Raw genomic sequence first — 14,208 nt, 5'->3', positions numbered from 1 at the left:
ATGTGCAAAAGGCCAGTTCTCTGACATGACCCAGTAGCACCAACACTCAGACTGCCCTCACACATGGCTCCATGTCCACTGTCATGGGCTGTGCACACAATAGATCTTCCTCGTGCATGACAGGCTCATGACTCCTGCCAGATTCGTCAGTTTGTCTTGATGTGGTTGGGGCTATATCACGCAGGCTGACTACTGACAGACTACACCGGTCCTTTGGTCACCTTTCTGGGCAGCTGCTGGTGCCTCAGCTCTACTGAGGCATTTTTAGGTTACAGTATTGCTGTCTCAGTCCAACCAGCTGACGGGCCGCACGGCTGCAGCACTTGAAACCAAAATGCCATATGTATGACGTGCTTAGTTTTCTGGACCACTTACAATCTACGGGGCACTTTTTGTCGCAAAGGCCACCTGGCAAATTTGATATTTATTTAACAGCTGCCTGCTCTCCATGGATAGTTTAGCATAGCCGAGCATTAAAAAGCTTTCTGACTACTCTCCTCCAGTTCTACATACCTGACTGGGTCACAGACTATGGCAATGCCCCTAAGAGGATCATCTCATCTTGGTTGCCTCAGGGGTGATAATCAAAGTCTGGGTGAAAGTAGGGATACCTGGAGAAAATATGAAATTATAGGTACAGATTTTGTGGCAGTGGAGGGAAGACAACCTTGGCACCTGGGAAGAAAACGAGGGAGGGAAGGGGAGTAATTAATGTACTATGGTCCAGAGATCAGCATTTCTCAACTGTGGGCCTACTGATATTTCAGGCTGGATAATTCATAGTTGTGAGGGACTGTCCTGTGCCATGTGGGATGTTTAGCAGTACTGCTGGCCTCTACCCACTAGATGCCAGGAGCATCTTTCCCCAATTTGTGACAAATGTTTTAAGACACTGTCAAATGTCCTATGGGACAAAATTTCCTACAATTGAGAACCACTACCCTTGATCCAAAGAATGCAGAGTTCCAAAGAATAGCAAGAAGAGATAAGAAAGCCTTCCTCAGCAATCAATGCTAAGAAATAGAGGAAAACAACAGAATGGGAAAGACTAAAGATCTCTTCAAGAAAATTAGAGATACCAAGGGAACATTTCATGCAAAGATGGGCTTGATAAAGGGACAGAAATGGTATGGACCTAACAAGCAGAAGATACTAAGAAGAAGTCGCAAGAATACACAGAAGAACGGTACAAAAAAAGTGTCACGACCCAGATAATCATGATGGTGTGATCACCAGCCTAGAGCCAGATATCCTGGAATGTGAAGTTAATTGGGCCTTAGAAAGCATCACTACGAACAAAGCTAGTGGAGGTGATGGAATTCCAGTTGAGTTATTTCAAATCTTGAAAGATGCTGTCAAAGTGCTGCACTCAACATGCCAGCAAATTTGGAAAACTCAGCAGTGGCCACAGGACTGGAAAAGGTCAGTTTTCATTCCAATCCCAAAGAAAGGCAATGCCAAAGAATGCTCAAACTACTGCACAATTGCACTCATCTCACACGCTAGTAAAGTAATGCTCAAAATTCTCCAAGCCAGGCTTCAACAATACGTGAACTGCGAACTTCCAGATGTTCAAGCTGGTTTTACAAAAGGCAGAGGAACCAGAGATCAAATTGCCAATGTCCGCTGGATTATCGAAAAAGCAAGAGAGTTCCAGAAAAACATCTATTTCTGCTTTATTGACTATGCCAAAGCCTTTGACTGTGTGGATCACAATAAACTGTGGAAAATTCTTAGAGATGGGAATACCAGACCACCTGACCAGCCTCTTGAGAAACCTCTATGCAGGTCAGGAAGCAACAGTTAGAACTGGACATGGAGCAACAGACTGGTTCCAAATAGGTAAAGGGGTACGGCAAGGCTGTGTATTGTCACCCTGCTTACTTAACTTCTATGCAGAGTACATCATGAGAAACGCTGGGCTGGAAGAAGCACAAGCTGGAATCAAGATTGCCAGGAGAAATACCAATAACCTCAGATATGCAGATGACACCACCCTTATGGCAGAAATTGAAGAGGAACTCAAAAGCCTTTTGATGAAAGTGAAAGTGGAGAGTGAAAAAGTTGGCTTAAAGCTCAACATTCAGAAAACTAAGATCATGGCATCTGGTCCCATCACTTCATGGGAAATAGATGGGGAAACAAGTGTCAGACTTTATTTTTTGGGGCTCCAAAATCACTGCAGATGGTGACTGCAGCCATGAAATTAAAAGACGCTTACTCCTTGGAAGAAAAGTTATGACCAACCTAGATAGCGTATTGAAAAGCAGAGACTTTACTTTGCCAACAAAGGTCCATCTAGTCAAGGCTATGGTTTTTCCAGTAGTCATGTATGGATGTGAGAGTTGTACTGTGAAGAAAGCTGAGCGCCAAAGAATTGATGCTTTTGAACTTGTTGGAGAGTTTGGAAAGTTTACTTTGTTGGAGAATACTCTTGAGAGTCCCTTGGACTGCAAGGAGATCAGCCCTGGGATTTCTTTGGAAGGAATGATGCTAAAGCTGAAACTCCAGTACTTTGGCCACCTCATGGGAAGGGTTGACTCATTGGAAAAGACTCGGATGCTGGGAAGAATTGGGGGCAGGAGGAGAAGGAGACAACAGAAGATGAGATGGCTGGATGGCATCACTGACTCGATGGACATGAGTTTGAGTGAACTCCGGGAGTTCGTGATGGACAGGGAGGCCTGGCATGCTGCAGGCCTGTGTTCTTGGGCTTCCCTGGTGGTTCAGCTGGTAAAGAATCCACCTGCAATGTGGGAGACCTGAGTTTGATCCCTGGGTTGGGACAATCCCCTGGAGAAGGGAAAGGCTACCCACTCCAGCATTCTGGCCTGGAGAATTCCATGGACAGTCCATGGGGTTGCAAAGAGTCGGACATGACTGAGCGACTTTCACTCGCTCACCCTTGATCCAAAATTTCTATCTGGATCAAGTGGCTTGCAGGCCTGCTCAGTTGCTAAGTCATGTCTGACTCTTTGTGACCTCATGGACTGTAGCCTGCCAGGCTTCTCTGTCCATGGGATTTACCAGGCAAAAATACTGGAGTCGGTTGCCATTTCCTTTTCCAGGGGATCTTTCCAACCCAGGGGTCGAACCCACATCTTCTGCATTGCAAGCAGATTGTTTACCCACTGAACCACCTGGGATCAAGTGGCAGTTGCAGCTAACAGTCTGACTTGCCACTGGGCTTGTCATAAACAGGAAAATTAATACAGACATGGTGTCCTGTGCCTGGTGCCATCAGCAGTAGCTCCCAACTGCAAACGTACAAATGTACCCAGAATAACACAATCTTGATTAAAACTGGCTGATCACATGGTTTTTACAATGGAAATATTTAATATTACAGCCAGGGGTATTACATAGTGATTTGATAATTGCATATATTATGAAATCACCACAATAAGTTACTGTCCCCCCAAAGTTATTACAATAGTGACCATATTCCTTATGCTGTATATTACATTGGTTTATCTACTTTATAACTGGAGGTTTGTACCCTTTAATCTCCTTCACCTATTCTGCTCCACCCCTCCTGGGAAACCACAGAAAACTAATTTGTGTCTGTAAGTCTCTGTGGTTTGTTTCTTATATTCCACTTAAAAGTAAAACCATATGTTTCTCTCCTTCTGACTTATTTCACTTAGCATAATATCCTCTAGATCCAACCATGTTGCCACAAATAGCAAGATTTTTTAATGTCTAATATTCCACTATATATATATAATGTCTAATACTCCACTGTATACACACACACACACCCCACATCTTCTTTATCAGTCCTCTATTATAAAAATGCTGCAATGAACACTGGTGCATATATCTTTTCAAATTCATAAATACCTAGATTATACAGCAGTTCTGTTTTCAAAAGTTTTCAGGAAACTTCATACTGTTTTCATAGTAGCTGAACCTACTGACAATCCTACCAGCAATGAATGAGGGTTTCCTTTTCTCCACATTCCCAAAACCTATTTGTCTTTTTGATAAAAGCCATTCTGACAGGTGTGAGGTGTGGTTTTGATATGCATTTCTCTAACAGTTTGATATGCATCTCCCTAACAGTGTTTCATCAGAAACACTGGGCTGGATGAAGCACAAGCTGGAATCAAGATTGATGGGAGAAATATCAATAACCTCAGATATGCAGATGAAACCACTCTCATGGCAGACAGTGAAGAAGAACTAAAGAGCCTCTTGATGAAAGTGAAAGAGGAGAGTGAAAAAGTTGGCTCAAAGTTCAACATTCAGAAAACTAAGATCATGGCATCCGGTCCCATCACTTCATGGCAAATAGATGGGGAAACAGTGGCAGACTTTATTTTTTGGGTCTCCAAAATCACTGCAGATGGTGACTGCAGCCATGAAATTAAAAGACGCTTACTCCTTGGAAGGAAAGTTACGACCAACCTAGACAGCATATTAAAAAGCAGAGACATTGCTTTGCCAACAAAGGCCCCGTCTAGTCAAGGCTATTGTTTTTCCAGTATTGTTTTTCCAGTCCAGTTGGACTATAAAGAAAGTTGAGTGCAGAAGAATTGATGCTTTTGAACTGTGGTGTTGGAGAAGACTCTTGAGAGTCCCTTGGACTGCAAGGAAATCCACCCAGTCCATCCTAAAGGAGATTGGTCCTGTGTGTTCATTGGAAGGACTGATGTTGAAGCTGAAACTCCAATACTTTGGCCACCTGATATGAAGAGCTGACTCATTTGAAAAGACCCTGATGCTGGAAAAGATTGAGGGCAGGAGGAGAAGGGGATGACAGAGGATGAGATAGCTAGATGGCATCACGACTTGATGGACATGAGTTTGGGTAAACTCCGGGAGTTGGTGATGGACAGGGAGGCCTGGCGTGCTGCAGTCCATGCAGTTGCAAAGAGTTGGACACGACTGAGCGACTGAACTGAACTGAATTGAACAATTAGTGATGCTGAGCATCTTTGCATGTGTCTGTTGGCCATCTGTATGTCTTCTTTGGGAAAATGTCTATTCAGATCCTCTGCCCATTTAAAAGTTGGCTTATTTGTTTGATGTGTTGTATGAGTTCTGTATATATTTTGAATGCTGTTGTTGATCAGTAGCTAAGTCATGTCCAACTCTTTGCAACCCCATGGTCACATGCCAGGCTTCCCTGTCCTCCACTATCTCCTGGAGTTTGCTCAAGTTCATGTCCATTGAGTCAGTGATGCTATCTAATCATCTCATCCTCTGCCGCCCTTTTCTCCTTTCGCTTTCAATCTTTCCCAGCATCAGGGTCTTTTCCAATAAGCTAGCTCTTCACATCAGGTGGCCAAAGTATTGGAGCTTCAGGTTTAGCATCTGTCCTTCCAATGAATATTCAGGGTTGACTTCCTTTAGGATTGATTGGTTTTATCTCTTTGGAAGTCCACAGGACTTTCAGGAGTCTTCTCCAGAACTAGAATTTGAAACCATCAATTCATCAGTGTTCAGCCTTTTTTATGGTCCAACTCTCACATCTGTACACAACTACTGATAAAAACATAGCTTTGACTGTACAGACGTTTGTTGGCAAAGGGGTGTGTCTGCTTCTTAATACACTGTCTAGGTTTGTCATAGTTTTCCTTCCAAGAAGCAAGTGTCTTCAAGTTTCATGGCTGCAGTCACCGTTGACAGTGATTTCAGAGCCCAAGAAAAGAAAATCTGTCACTGCTTCTACTTTTTGTCCTTCTATTTGCTATGAAGTGATGTGATCAGATACCATGATCTTAGTTTTCTTAATGTTAAATTTCAAGCCAGCTTTTTCACTCTCCTCTTTCACCCTCATCAAGAGGTTCTTTAGTTCCCCTTTGCTTTCTGCCATTAGAGTGGCATCACCCTCATATCTGAAGTTGATATTCCTCCTGGCAATTCTGATTCCAGTTTGTGATTCATCCAGCCTGGCATTTTGCATGATGTAAAACAGTGACAATATACAACCTTGTTGTACTCCTTTCCCAATTTGCACAAGTCTGCTGTTCCATGTGAGGTTCTAACTGTTGCTTCTTGACATGCATACACGTTTCTCATGAGACAGGGATATTCCCATCTCTTTAAGGATTTTCCATAGCTTGTTGTGATCCACACAGTTAAAAGCTTTAGTGCAGTCAATGAAGCAGTATATTTTTTTTGGAATTCCCTTGCTCTATGAGCCAACGAATGTTGGCAGTTTGATCTCTGGTTCCTCTGCCTTTTCTAAATCCAGCTTGTACATCTGAAAGTTCTCGGTACATGTACTGTTGAAGCCTTGCTTGAAGGACTTTGAGCATAACCTTACTAGCATGGAATATGAGTGCAATTGTCTGGTAGTTTGAACATTCTTTGGCAATGCCCTTCTTTGGGACTGAAATGAAAACTGACCTTTCCCAGTCCTGTGGCATCAGCGGAGTTTTCCAAATTTGCTGGCATATTGAGTGCAGCACTTTCACAGCATCATCTTTTAGGATTTGAAATAGCTCAGCTGGAATTCCATCACCTCCGCTAGCTTTGTTCGTAGTAACCCTTCCTCAGGCCCACTTGACTTCATACTCCATAATGTCTGGCTCTAGATTAGTGACCACTAGACTGGGATAAGCCAGGTTATCCAGTCATTAAGACCTTTTTTATATAGTTCTGTGTATTCTTGCCACCTCTTCTTATTCTCTTCTGTTTCTGTTAGGTCCTTACTGTCTCTGGTAAGGACCAGATATTTTGGATTATTTTCCCATTCAGTAGGCTGCCTTTTTTTTTGTTCATGGTTTCCTTTGCTGTGCAAAAGCTTTTTAGATTGATGTTGTCCCATTTATTTTGGCTTTTATTTCCCTCGCTTGAGGAGATGCATCCAAAAAAATACTGCTGAGACCAACATCAAAGAGCGTACCGTCTCTGTTTTCTTCTAAGAGAAGTTCTATGGTGTCAGGTCTCACATTTAGGTCTTCAGTCCGTTTTGAATTTATTTTTGTGTACGGAGTGAGAACGTAGTCCAGGTTTCCTGACACTATTTACTGAAGACGTTATCTTTTCCCCATTGTATTGTTGCTTACTTTGACTTAATCGTCCATTTAAGTGTGGGTTTATTTCTGGGCTGTCTATTCTGTTCCATTGACCTATGTGTCTGTTTTTGTGCCAATTCCATACTGTTTTGATGACTGTAGCTTTGAAAGTAGTTTGAAATTGGGGAGTGTTAAAGCTCTAGCTTTGTTCTTCTTTCTCCAGATTGTTTTGATTAGAGTATTTTGTGTTTACATACAAATTTTAGAATTATTTTTTTCTAGCTCTGTGAAAGATGCCTTTGGTATTTTGATAGGGATTGTGCTGAATCTGCAGATTGTCTTGGATTGTATGGTCATTTTAACAATATGAGTTCTTCCAATCTGTGAGCATGGTATATATTTCAATTTGTGTTGTCATTTTCTGCCATCAATGTCTTATAGTTTCCATACTATAAGTCTTTTACCTCTTTGGTTAGATTTTTTCCTAGGTATTTTATTCCTCTTGATGCAACTGCAAATAGGATTGTTTTCTTAATTTCTCTGATAGTTCATTATTCATCTATTGAAATACAACAGGTTTCTGTAATATTAATTTTGTATCCTGCAACTTAACCAATTTCATGTATTAGTCCTAACACATTTTTGGTTGTCTTTTAATGATTTTTCATATATAAAATCATGTCATCTGCAGACAGGTTTACTTTTTTCCTTTCTAATTTGGGTTTCTTTTATGTCTTTTTAAAATTTATTTTTATTTATTTATTTCTGATTGCTGTGGCTAGGACTTCCAATACATTAAGATTGTCAGTCAATTCCTGCTAAAAAAAGAGAGACAGAGGCTTCCCTGGTGCTTCAGTGAGGAAGAATCCACCTGCCAATGCAGGAGACACAGGTTTGATCCCTGGTCCAAGGAAGAACCCACATGCCTTGGGGCAACTAGGCCCCTGCACCACAACTGCTGAGCCCACACTCAGAGCCCAGGAGGCACCGCTGCTGAGCCCACACTCAGAGCCCGGGAGCCACAACTCTGAGCCCGGGAGCCACCACTGCTGAGCCCGCACTCGGAGCCCAGGAGCCACCACTGCTGAGCCTATGCGCCTGCAGTCTGTAGTCCACAACAAGAGAAGCCACTGCAGTGAGAAGCCCATGCACCTCAGCGAAGAGTGGCCCCTGCTTGCTGCAACTAGACAGAGCCTGTGGGCAACAACAAAGACAGCACAGCCCATACATACATTAATTTTTAAAAAAGAGGACAGAAAACCAGTGGGTAATTCTCCTTCCTGAATAATGAATCTGAATTATTCTCCTGAAAAAAATTTAATTGAGTTATTGCCTAATTTGTAGTATTTGAAGATAAATAATCCATGGTATACATACAATTAGGATTCCTTAAAAATAAATCCAGATTGTGGCCCAGACTCAAATATAAACTTATTATACGTTTATAAGCAATTGAGTTTATAAGTTATAAGCAATCAAGTTGATCTATTAGAGTCCAAAATACTAAAACAATGTTTTGTGCTCCACGTATATAAAAATCTCAGTTTAAGACTGCTCTGCTATTGCCAAGAGCACAGCCCTACAGACGCAGATCTTTCAAGATCTGACGTTCCAGGCATTCAAATACTTCCTGTTACACAGAAAAAGGAGTCCCCATTAATGGATCAGTCCATGTTTGAGTTTTTAGGTAACATCAATATAAATAGCCTACATAAAAATTGAGAAGCCCAGCACAAATCTTTATTTCTTCTTCAAAGAAAGAAATTCAAGGTTTTACTCTCTGTAACTTATTCTAGTCATAAGTATTATATTCAAGAAGTTATAGTCTTGTATAATAAACCAATTCTACTTGTTTAACTACTAAAAAGAAATGTATCACTTTAGCATAACAAATATAAAAAATTCTGAATCAGGACTCAGTAGATAGGTTTTGCTTTAGGCTCTGCCATACCTGTATGACCTTAGGCAAATCATTTAACCTCTGCAGGTTGAGCTCTGACCTGCAGACTTCTGTGGTTTAACAGGATGAGACTGCAATTAGGTAAAAGGCCCCTAGATGGTGGTGGTGGTCTGAATTAGGCTTTCTATTTCCCCTCTACCCCATAATTACAGTGAAATATAAAGGAGTAGGTTAGAAAATTATTCCCTATTAAGTTCTGAAAAAATTCACTGCTAAGGATTCAATTAATGACATTCAAATAGCACTGAATTATGAATCATATTGTCCAGTTACATTTGATATTAATTAAAAGGAATATACCACTAATGATTATATTAATACCAAATATCTCTTTGTAATTAGCCTATATCATCAGTATTTCTCTGGGCATATTTATCTAAGCTTAAGAAGCTGAACAAAAACTAAACAATTATTGTTAAGAGTATTGATGCATAACAACCCTGTAGAAAAATAAATTTTTTTTCAAATGCCAGTTCTAACAAATTCTGATAAATGTACTGATCTTTTTCATAATGAATATTTCAGACTGTTAAAAACCTGTGATTCCCATGAGCACAAATGACATTAACCACCCCCTCAGTCATATAAGCTAGAGCATCTTATAAAGAAATCTGTGGTCTTTTAGTGTTCAAAAGGGTAAGAATAACATATTAAATGACTTCTCTAGTTTAACCCACCAAAGAAAAAGGATTTGGAGATCCTAGTTTGCAGTGGCTTGGATGAACAATATTAGGTTTTCAACCTAAATTCCTGAAAAGAGCAAGAATACATTTCTATTTCTCCACTATGAGATTCACTGAGTATAAAAGTCATGTTCAATCAATACACAGAATAAGAAAGTACCTGTGAAAACTTAAACCATGCTACCTTTTTACGTCTCATCAGCTGAGTAGGTAATAAATGACAAAAAATGTAGCATGATGGAGTGGAAGACATATAACTGCAAGTTTTGTTTCAACGAAGTTTTCTGTCAGTAAATTAAAGAGGAAAGATACTTGGATCATAGTGGCTCCAAAATAGTATCACTATTACATGAAAGTTATCCCTATCCCTCCAGCCAGCCAACCAACCAACAAGCCTCTATTGAGCCTATATGGTGCAAACGGCTAGAGATAAAAAGATAAGATATCATCTCCATTCTCAAAAACCTCAGTCTAGTATGTAAGAGAAATGCACTCTGAAAGTTCAGTTCAGTTTATTATAGTGTCAAGTAGATACACACCTATTGCACTTATCATTCTGCTGACAGAGGCCAAAATTTAAGAGGAATATTTTTCTCCAATAAAGCTAAGTTTTCATGATTTTTGATGTAAGATGTTAAGATTACACAGGCAAAGAAATATACCTCATGCCCTATCCCAGTCCCCCCGAGTCTCACCTTCCTGCTGTTATACAAGCTTGCTGCAAATAGGAATTTAGTTGAGACAATGCTTTAAGCCATCCATTTCTTATGAAATTACTCTTGAGTGATATTTGACCAGTTTTCTTTATTCCATCTTCTATACCCAAAACATGTTAAAAAAAAAAAGAAACAGCTCCCATACCCTGAAATCAACTGTAACCATATACTGGAAAATGAACTTTAGTCAAAGACAAGGTAAGTCTCTCCTCCGGTACAGAACCCCAAATGGTGTTCACATAATGGTTTCATCACTTAACTGCCTAACTTTTTGGACAATGGAAACAAAAACAAAAGCAAAAAAGTGGCCCAGCATATGAAACTCTTCTCAAAAACAGAAGAAAGTTATGAACATTGTTGGGAAAGTGTTTTACATTTCCAATGAAATTCTATTCCATTGATCTGTTTGAAAGATTGTCTTCAACCAATATATTTGGCTTCAGCCGATAAGCTGTAATTGATTCAGTTTCACAATGAACCACTTTTTAGCTTTAAGACTTTCATCTTAAGCCTGGAGTGCATAACAATGGGTAGCAGGAAAGTGGGTTTTTTTTTTACTCTAAAAACTGCAGGGATGAGCTGGGGGGAAAAAAACAACCCCGAAAGTATTAGCCTTCAGATTCTCAAATTATTTTTAGCTCTGGTTATATTTGGAAGAATGAGCTGCGGGTTTGGCATTGTTTTCCATCTTAACAGTTGCTCTGTATTCTGAGATATATATATGTGATTCATAATGTACCACTGTAACAAGACACAGCTTTTATGTATTACTGGGGTAACACAAAGAAAATGAATTTTTCTTTGAGTACCAGTAATTGTCAAAAGAATGATTACAGAATCAGAAAATGTGCTTTATAATAACCCTGTTAACATAAAGTATACACAGAGGAAAGAAAGAAGTACTGCAGGTATGTGAAAGAGTTAGTTCTATTAGCAAGGCTTTTCAGGGTGGTTTTGGTTCTTATGCATCAAATTTTAACCACTTTCAGACTCTGGGACAAAGGGAAAACATCTGGCAACACAGGAGCATTTGGTGACTGTGAGCTGATTCACCACGTGCTCACCAAGGCTCCACTGGTCAATGAACTACTCCCTTCTGAAACAAGGCTTTGCCCTGGTCATAAGGATAATGCTCTCAAGCTGTCAGAATTAATTTGAATGTCAAAAATGAAATTTAGGTTACCAACCATCGCCTGAGAGTTACAGCATGTAGAATAACAAATGTCCTCTTTTAAAACTGAAGTGAAAATTGAAGAAGCACGGATACTTTACTTGCGCTGATGAACACAGACGTCCAAGTGCAGTGTTCGCTTGTAAGTGTCCCAGTGCAGCCCTGTCTCCAGACGCTCTGCCGGGGGAGGGGCTGCCTGCCTTGCTCCTGCTTGATGTCCTCCTTGGTGGAAATGTGCACATGGGTTCCATGCGCACGTTTCTAATGTGAGTGAAAGCTAACTACAAAATCAAGATGTTTTCTGCTTTCAGAAAATTCTAGTATACCGTATACAGCATCAATATTTCTTTCCGCTTAAAAAAATAGTGCAAAAACATATCTGATAGTCAAAGTGAGAGTTCAAGTGAGTTTCTGTGCCAAGGAGCACAGTCAAGCATCACCTTTAGCTAACTTGTAAAAACTGAATGTACGTTTTGGGAAATATTCCAGATTTTCCCATCAGTTCTCCACTCATCCAGTCATCATCGACAGATTCCAGCTCTGTTATTATGTCTCCAGCCTGTAGAAAAACAGGAATTGAAACTAATTATTAAGTTTCTGCTGAGTGTACACATGTTAAGCTGCTTCTTTTCCTCAAACCCCATTCCTCTGTCACTGTCGACTTTGTTGCATTTCCAGGTTGTATTTTGTGCCCCTCAAATTCACCACTCCTAATCTAAAATTATTATTTAATAAATAAAAATACCAGCTACCATAGTATATATAGAGAAATTTTTTCCCCAAATAACAATTATTTATCAGACACCCACTACGTGTCAGACACTTCTGGGCTCTATGGATACAGCAATGAAGAAAGACCTTATTCCAGAGGTGGGAGACGAATAACAGCCAGCAGAGGCGGGCAGAAAGTGTGAGCTGCCACCGCATCGGCAGTCTGGGGAGGCCTCATCCCGGGCGACGCGCAAAGACTTGCTGGCGAGAGGGGCTGTATGCTCACTGTATGTGTGCCTCGTCCTTTTTTGTGTGCTTTATGGGAACTCACTCATTTATTTTATTTTTATTTGTTATCAAACTAAGAATAGTGAAAATTAACTCATTTAAACAATACTGCAGTCCTAGAAGTGGTACTATTGTTTCCCCATTTTTGAGAAATATTTTTATAGATTTCCTTATTTTATAGAAAAGGAAACTGAAACTCCGAGGGATTACATGACTTGCTCAGTGCTGCGTGTCGGTGAGTGGTAGGAAGAGGATTCATATCTAGAGTGATTCCAGGGCCTATCCAGGAATCATAATGGATAACCTAATGTTAACCATTAGGCATGCGGTCACCACATTATACAGTCTACCTTTCTACTTAGACAGGTTTTTACTAAAATGGCCTTTTCTCAGCCTCCTGAGCATTTTGTGCTCTACATCTGTTCTTCCACATAATGGCATTCTCCTCTACCGTTTGGCGCAGTCCACTCCTCCACGGCCTTAATATCACACTGCATCCTCCCTGTCCCTGACTCAGCACGCGATTGTCTTCCCTGGGCTAGTCAAAGGGCTAGGTGTCTTACTCCTGTATGAATTATACTATCTCAACAGATGAAGACATAAGTTTTGAAATTATCTCCTGAAACTATTTTGTTCTTTACGGTTTCTAGCCATTTCCTGGAACCTGAGTTTAAGATTCTGTAATGGTCCAAGAATACCCTGGCTACTTTTAAGGATATCTTTTATCAGGTTAAATGGATTTATTTGTAGCCCTAGGACACTGCCCTTTGGAAAACTGGTTTGATTTAAGGCCATTCTTAATGGAAAATGTTGACAATCTAATGTCATTAATTTAGTTTACTCTGCTAAAATATGTAAAAATTTTGGCATTTAAAGTTTCTGTTATAAGTTCCTTCTGGTTCCTAAATTATAATCCTTGACTAAAACTATTTTCCTTTTTTTGTGTGTGTGCGCTTATTTTTTTTTAATTTTATTTTATTTTTAAACTTTACAATATTGTATTGGTTTTGCCAGATTTCGAAATGAATCCGCCAGAGGTATACATGTGTTCCCCATCCTGAACCCTCCTCCCTCCTCCCTCCCCATACCCTCCCTCTGGGTCGTCCCAGTGCACCAGCCCCAAGCATCCAGTATCGTGCCTCGAACCTGGACTGGCGACTCATTCCATATATGATATTATACGTATTTCAATGCCATTCTCCCAAATCATCCCACCCTCTCCCTCTCCCACAGAGTCCAAAAGACTATTCTGTACATCAGTGTCTCTTTTGCTATCTCGTATACAGGGTTATTGTTACCATCTTTCTAAATTCCATATATATGCGTTAGTATACTGTATTGTAAAACTGTTTTTCTTAGCTCTGATTCATATATACATATATGCCACATCTGTTTTCTGAGAGCTAGGACAATTTTTAAAAAGTTTTATTTACTAATATTCTGTGGATATTGAATAAAATATTAATGATCAACAATACTTAAAATGGTACGGCATCCCTTAACTAAAAGACTCTAGAACTATCTCGCTTACAGTCAGGCATTTGTAAAAATGCCTGAAGACAACCTATTTTCTGGATGATTATACTGACATAACCTAAATGAAGGCCAAAACTGAAGTCTGAATCCAGAGGGTTCACTCACAGTAACATTATACTTGAGGATAAAAGGAATTAATTTTGAGCCATTGACTCTCAAGATTGAAAAGGACTAG

At 40.0% G+C, this 14,208-nt stretch overlaps 1 protein-coding gene across 25 annotated transcripts in view; it reads right to left on the bottom strand.

Moving 5' to 3' along the window:
* Positions 1-10,106: 10,106 nt before the first annotated feature.
* Positions 10,107-14,208, bottom strand: part of SH3D19 (SH3 domain containing 19) — a 204,548-nt gene continuing 200,446 nt past the window's right edge. For all 25 annotated transcript variants that reach the window (XM_086346344.1, XM_086346345.1, XM_086346354.1 and 22 more), the window contains one exon: positions 10,107-12,057. In XM_086346344.1, coding sequence (XP_086202470.1) covers positions 11,941-12,057 — 117 coding nt within the window. In that variant the 3' untranslated portion in view covers positions 10,107-11,940. The remainder of the gene's footprint in view (positions 12,058-14,208) is intronic.

Source organism: Bos grunniens, chromosome 17 (assembly GCF_055505025.1).
Source record: "Bos grunniens cultivar Pamir isolate PY7600 chromosome 17, Bosgru_T2T1.0, whole genome shotgun sequence".
NCBI lineage: Eukaryota > Metazoa > Chordata > Mammalia > Artiodactyla > Bovidae > Bos > Bos grunniens.
Note: the sequence above shows the minus strand (reverse complement) of the source record. Positions and strands in the feature narration are given on the sequence as shown.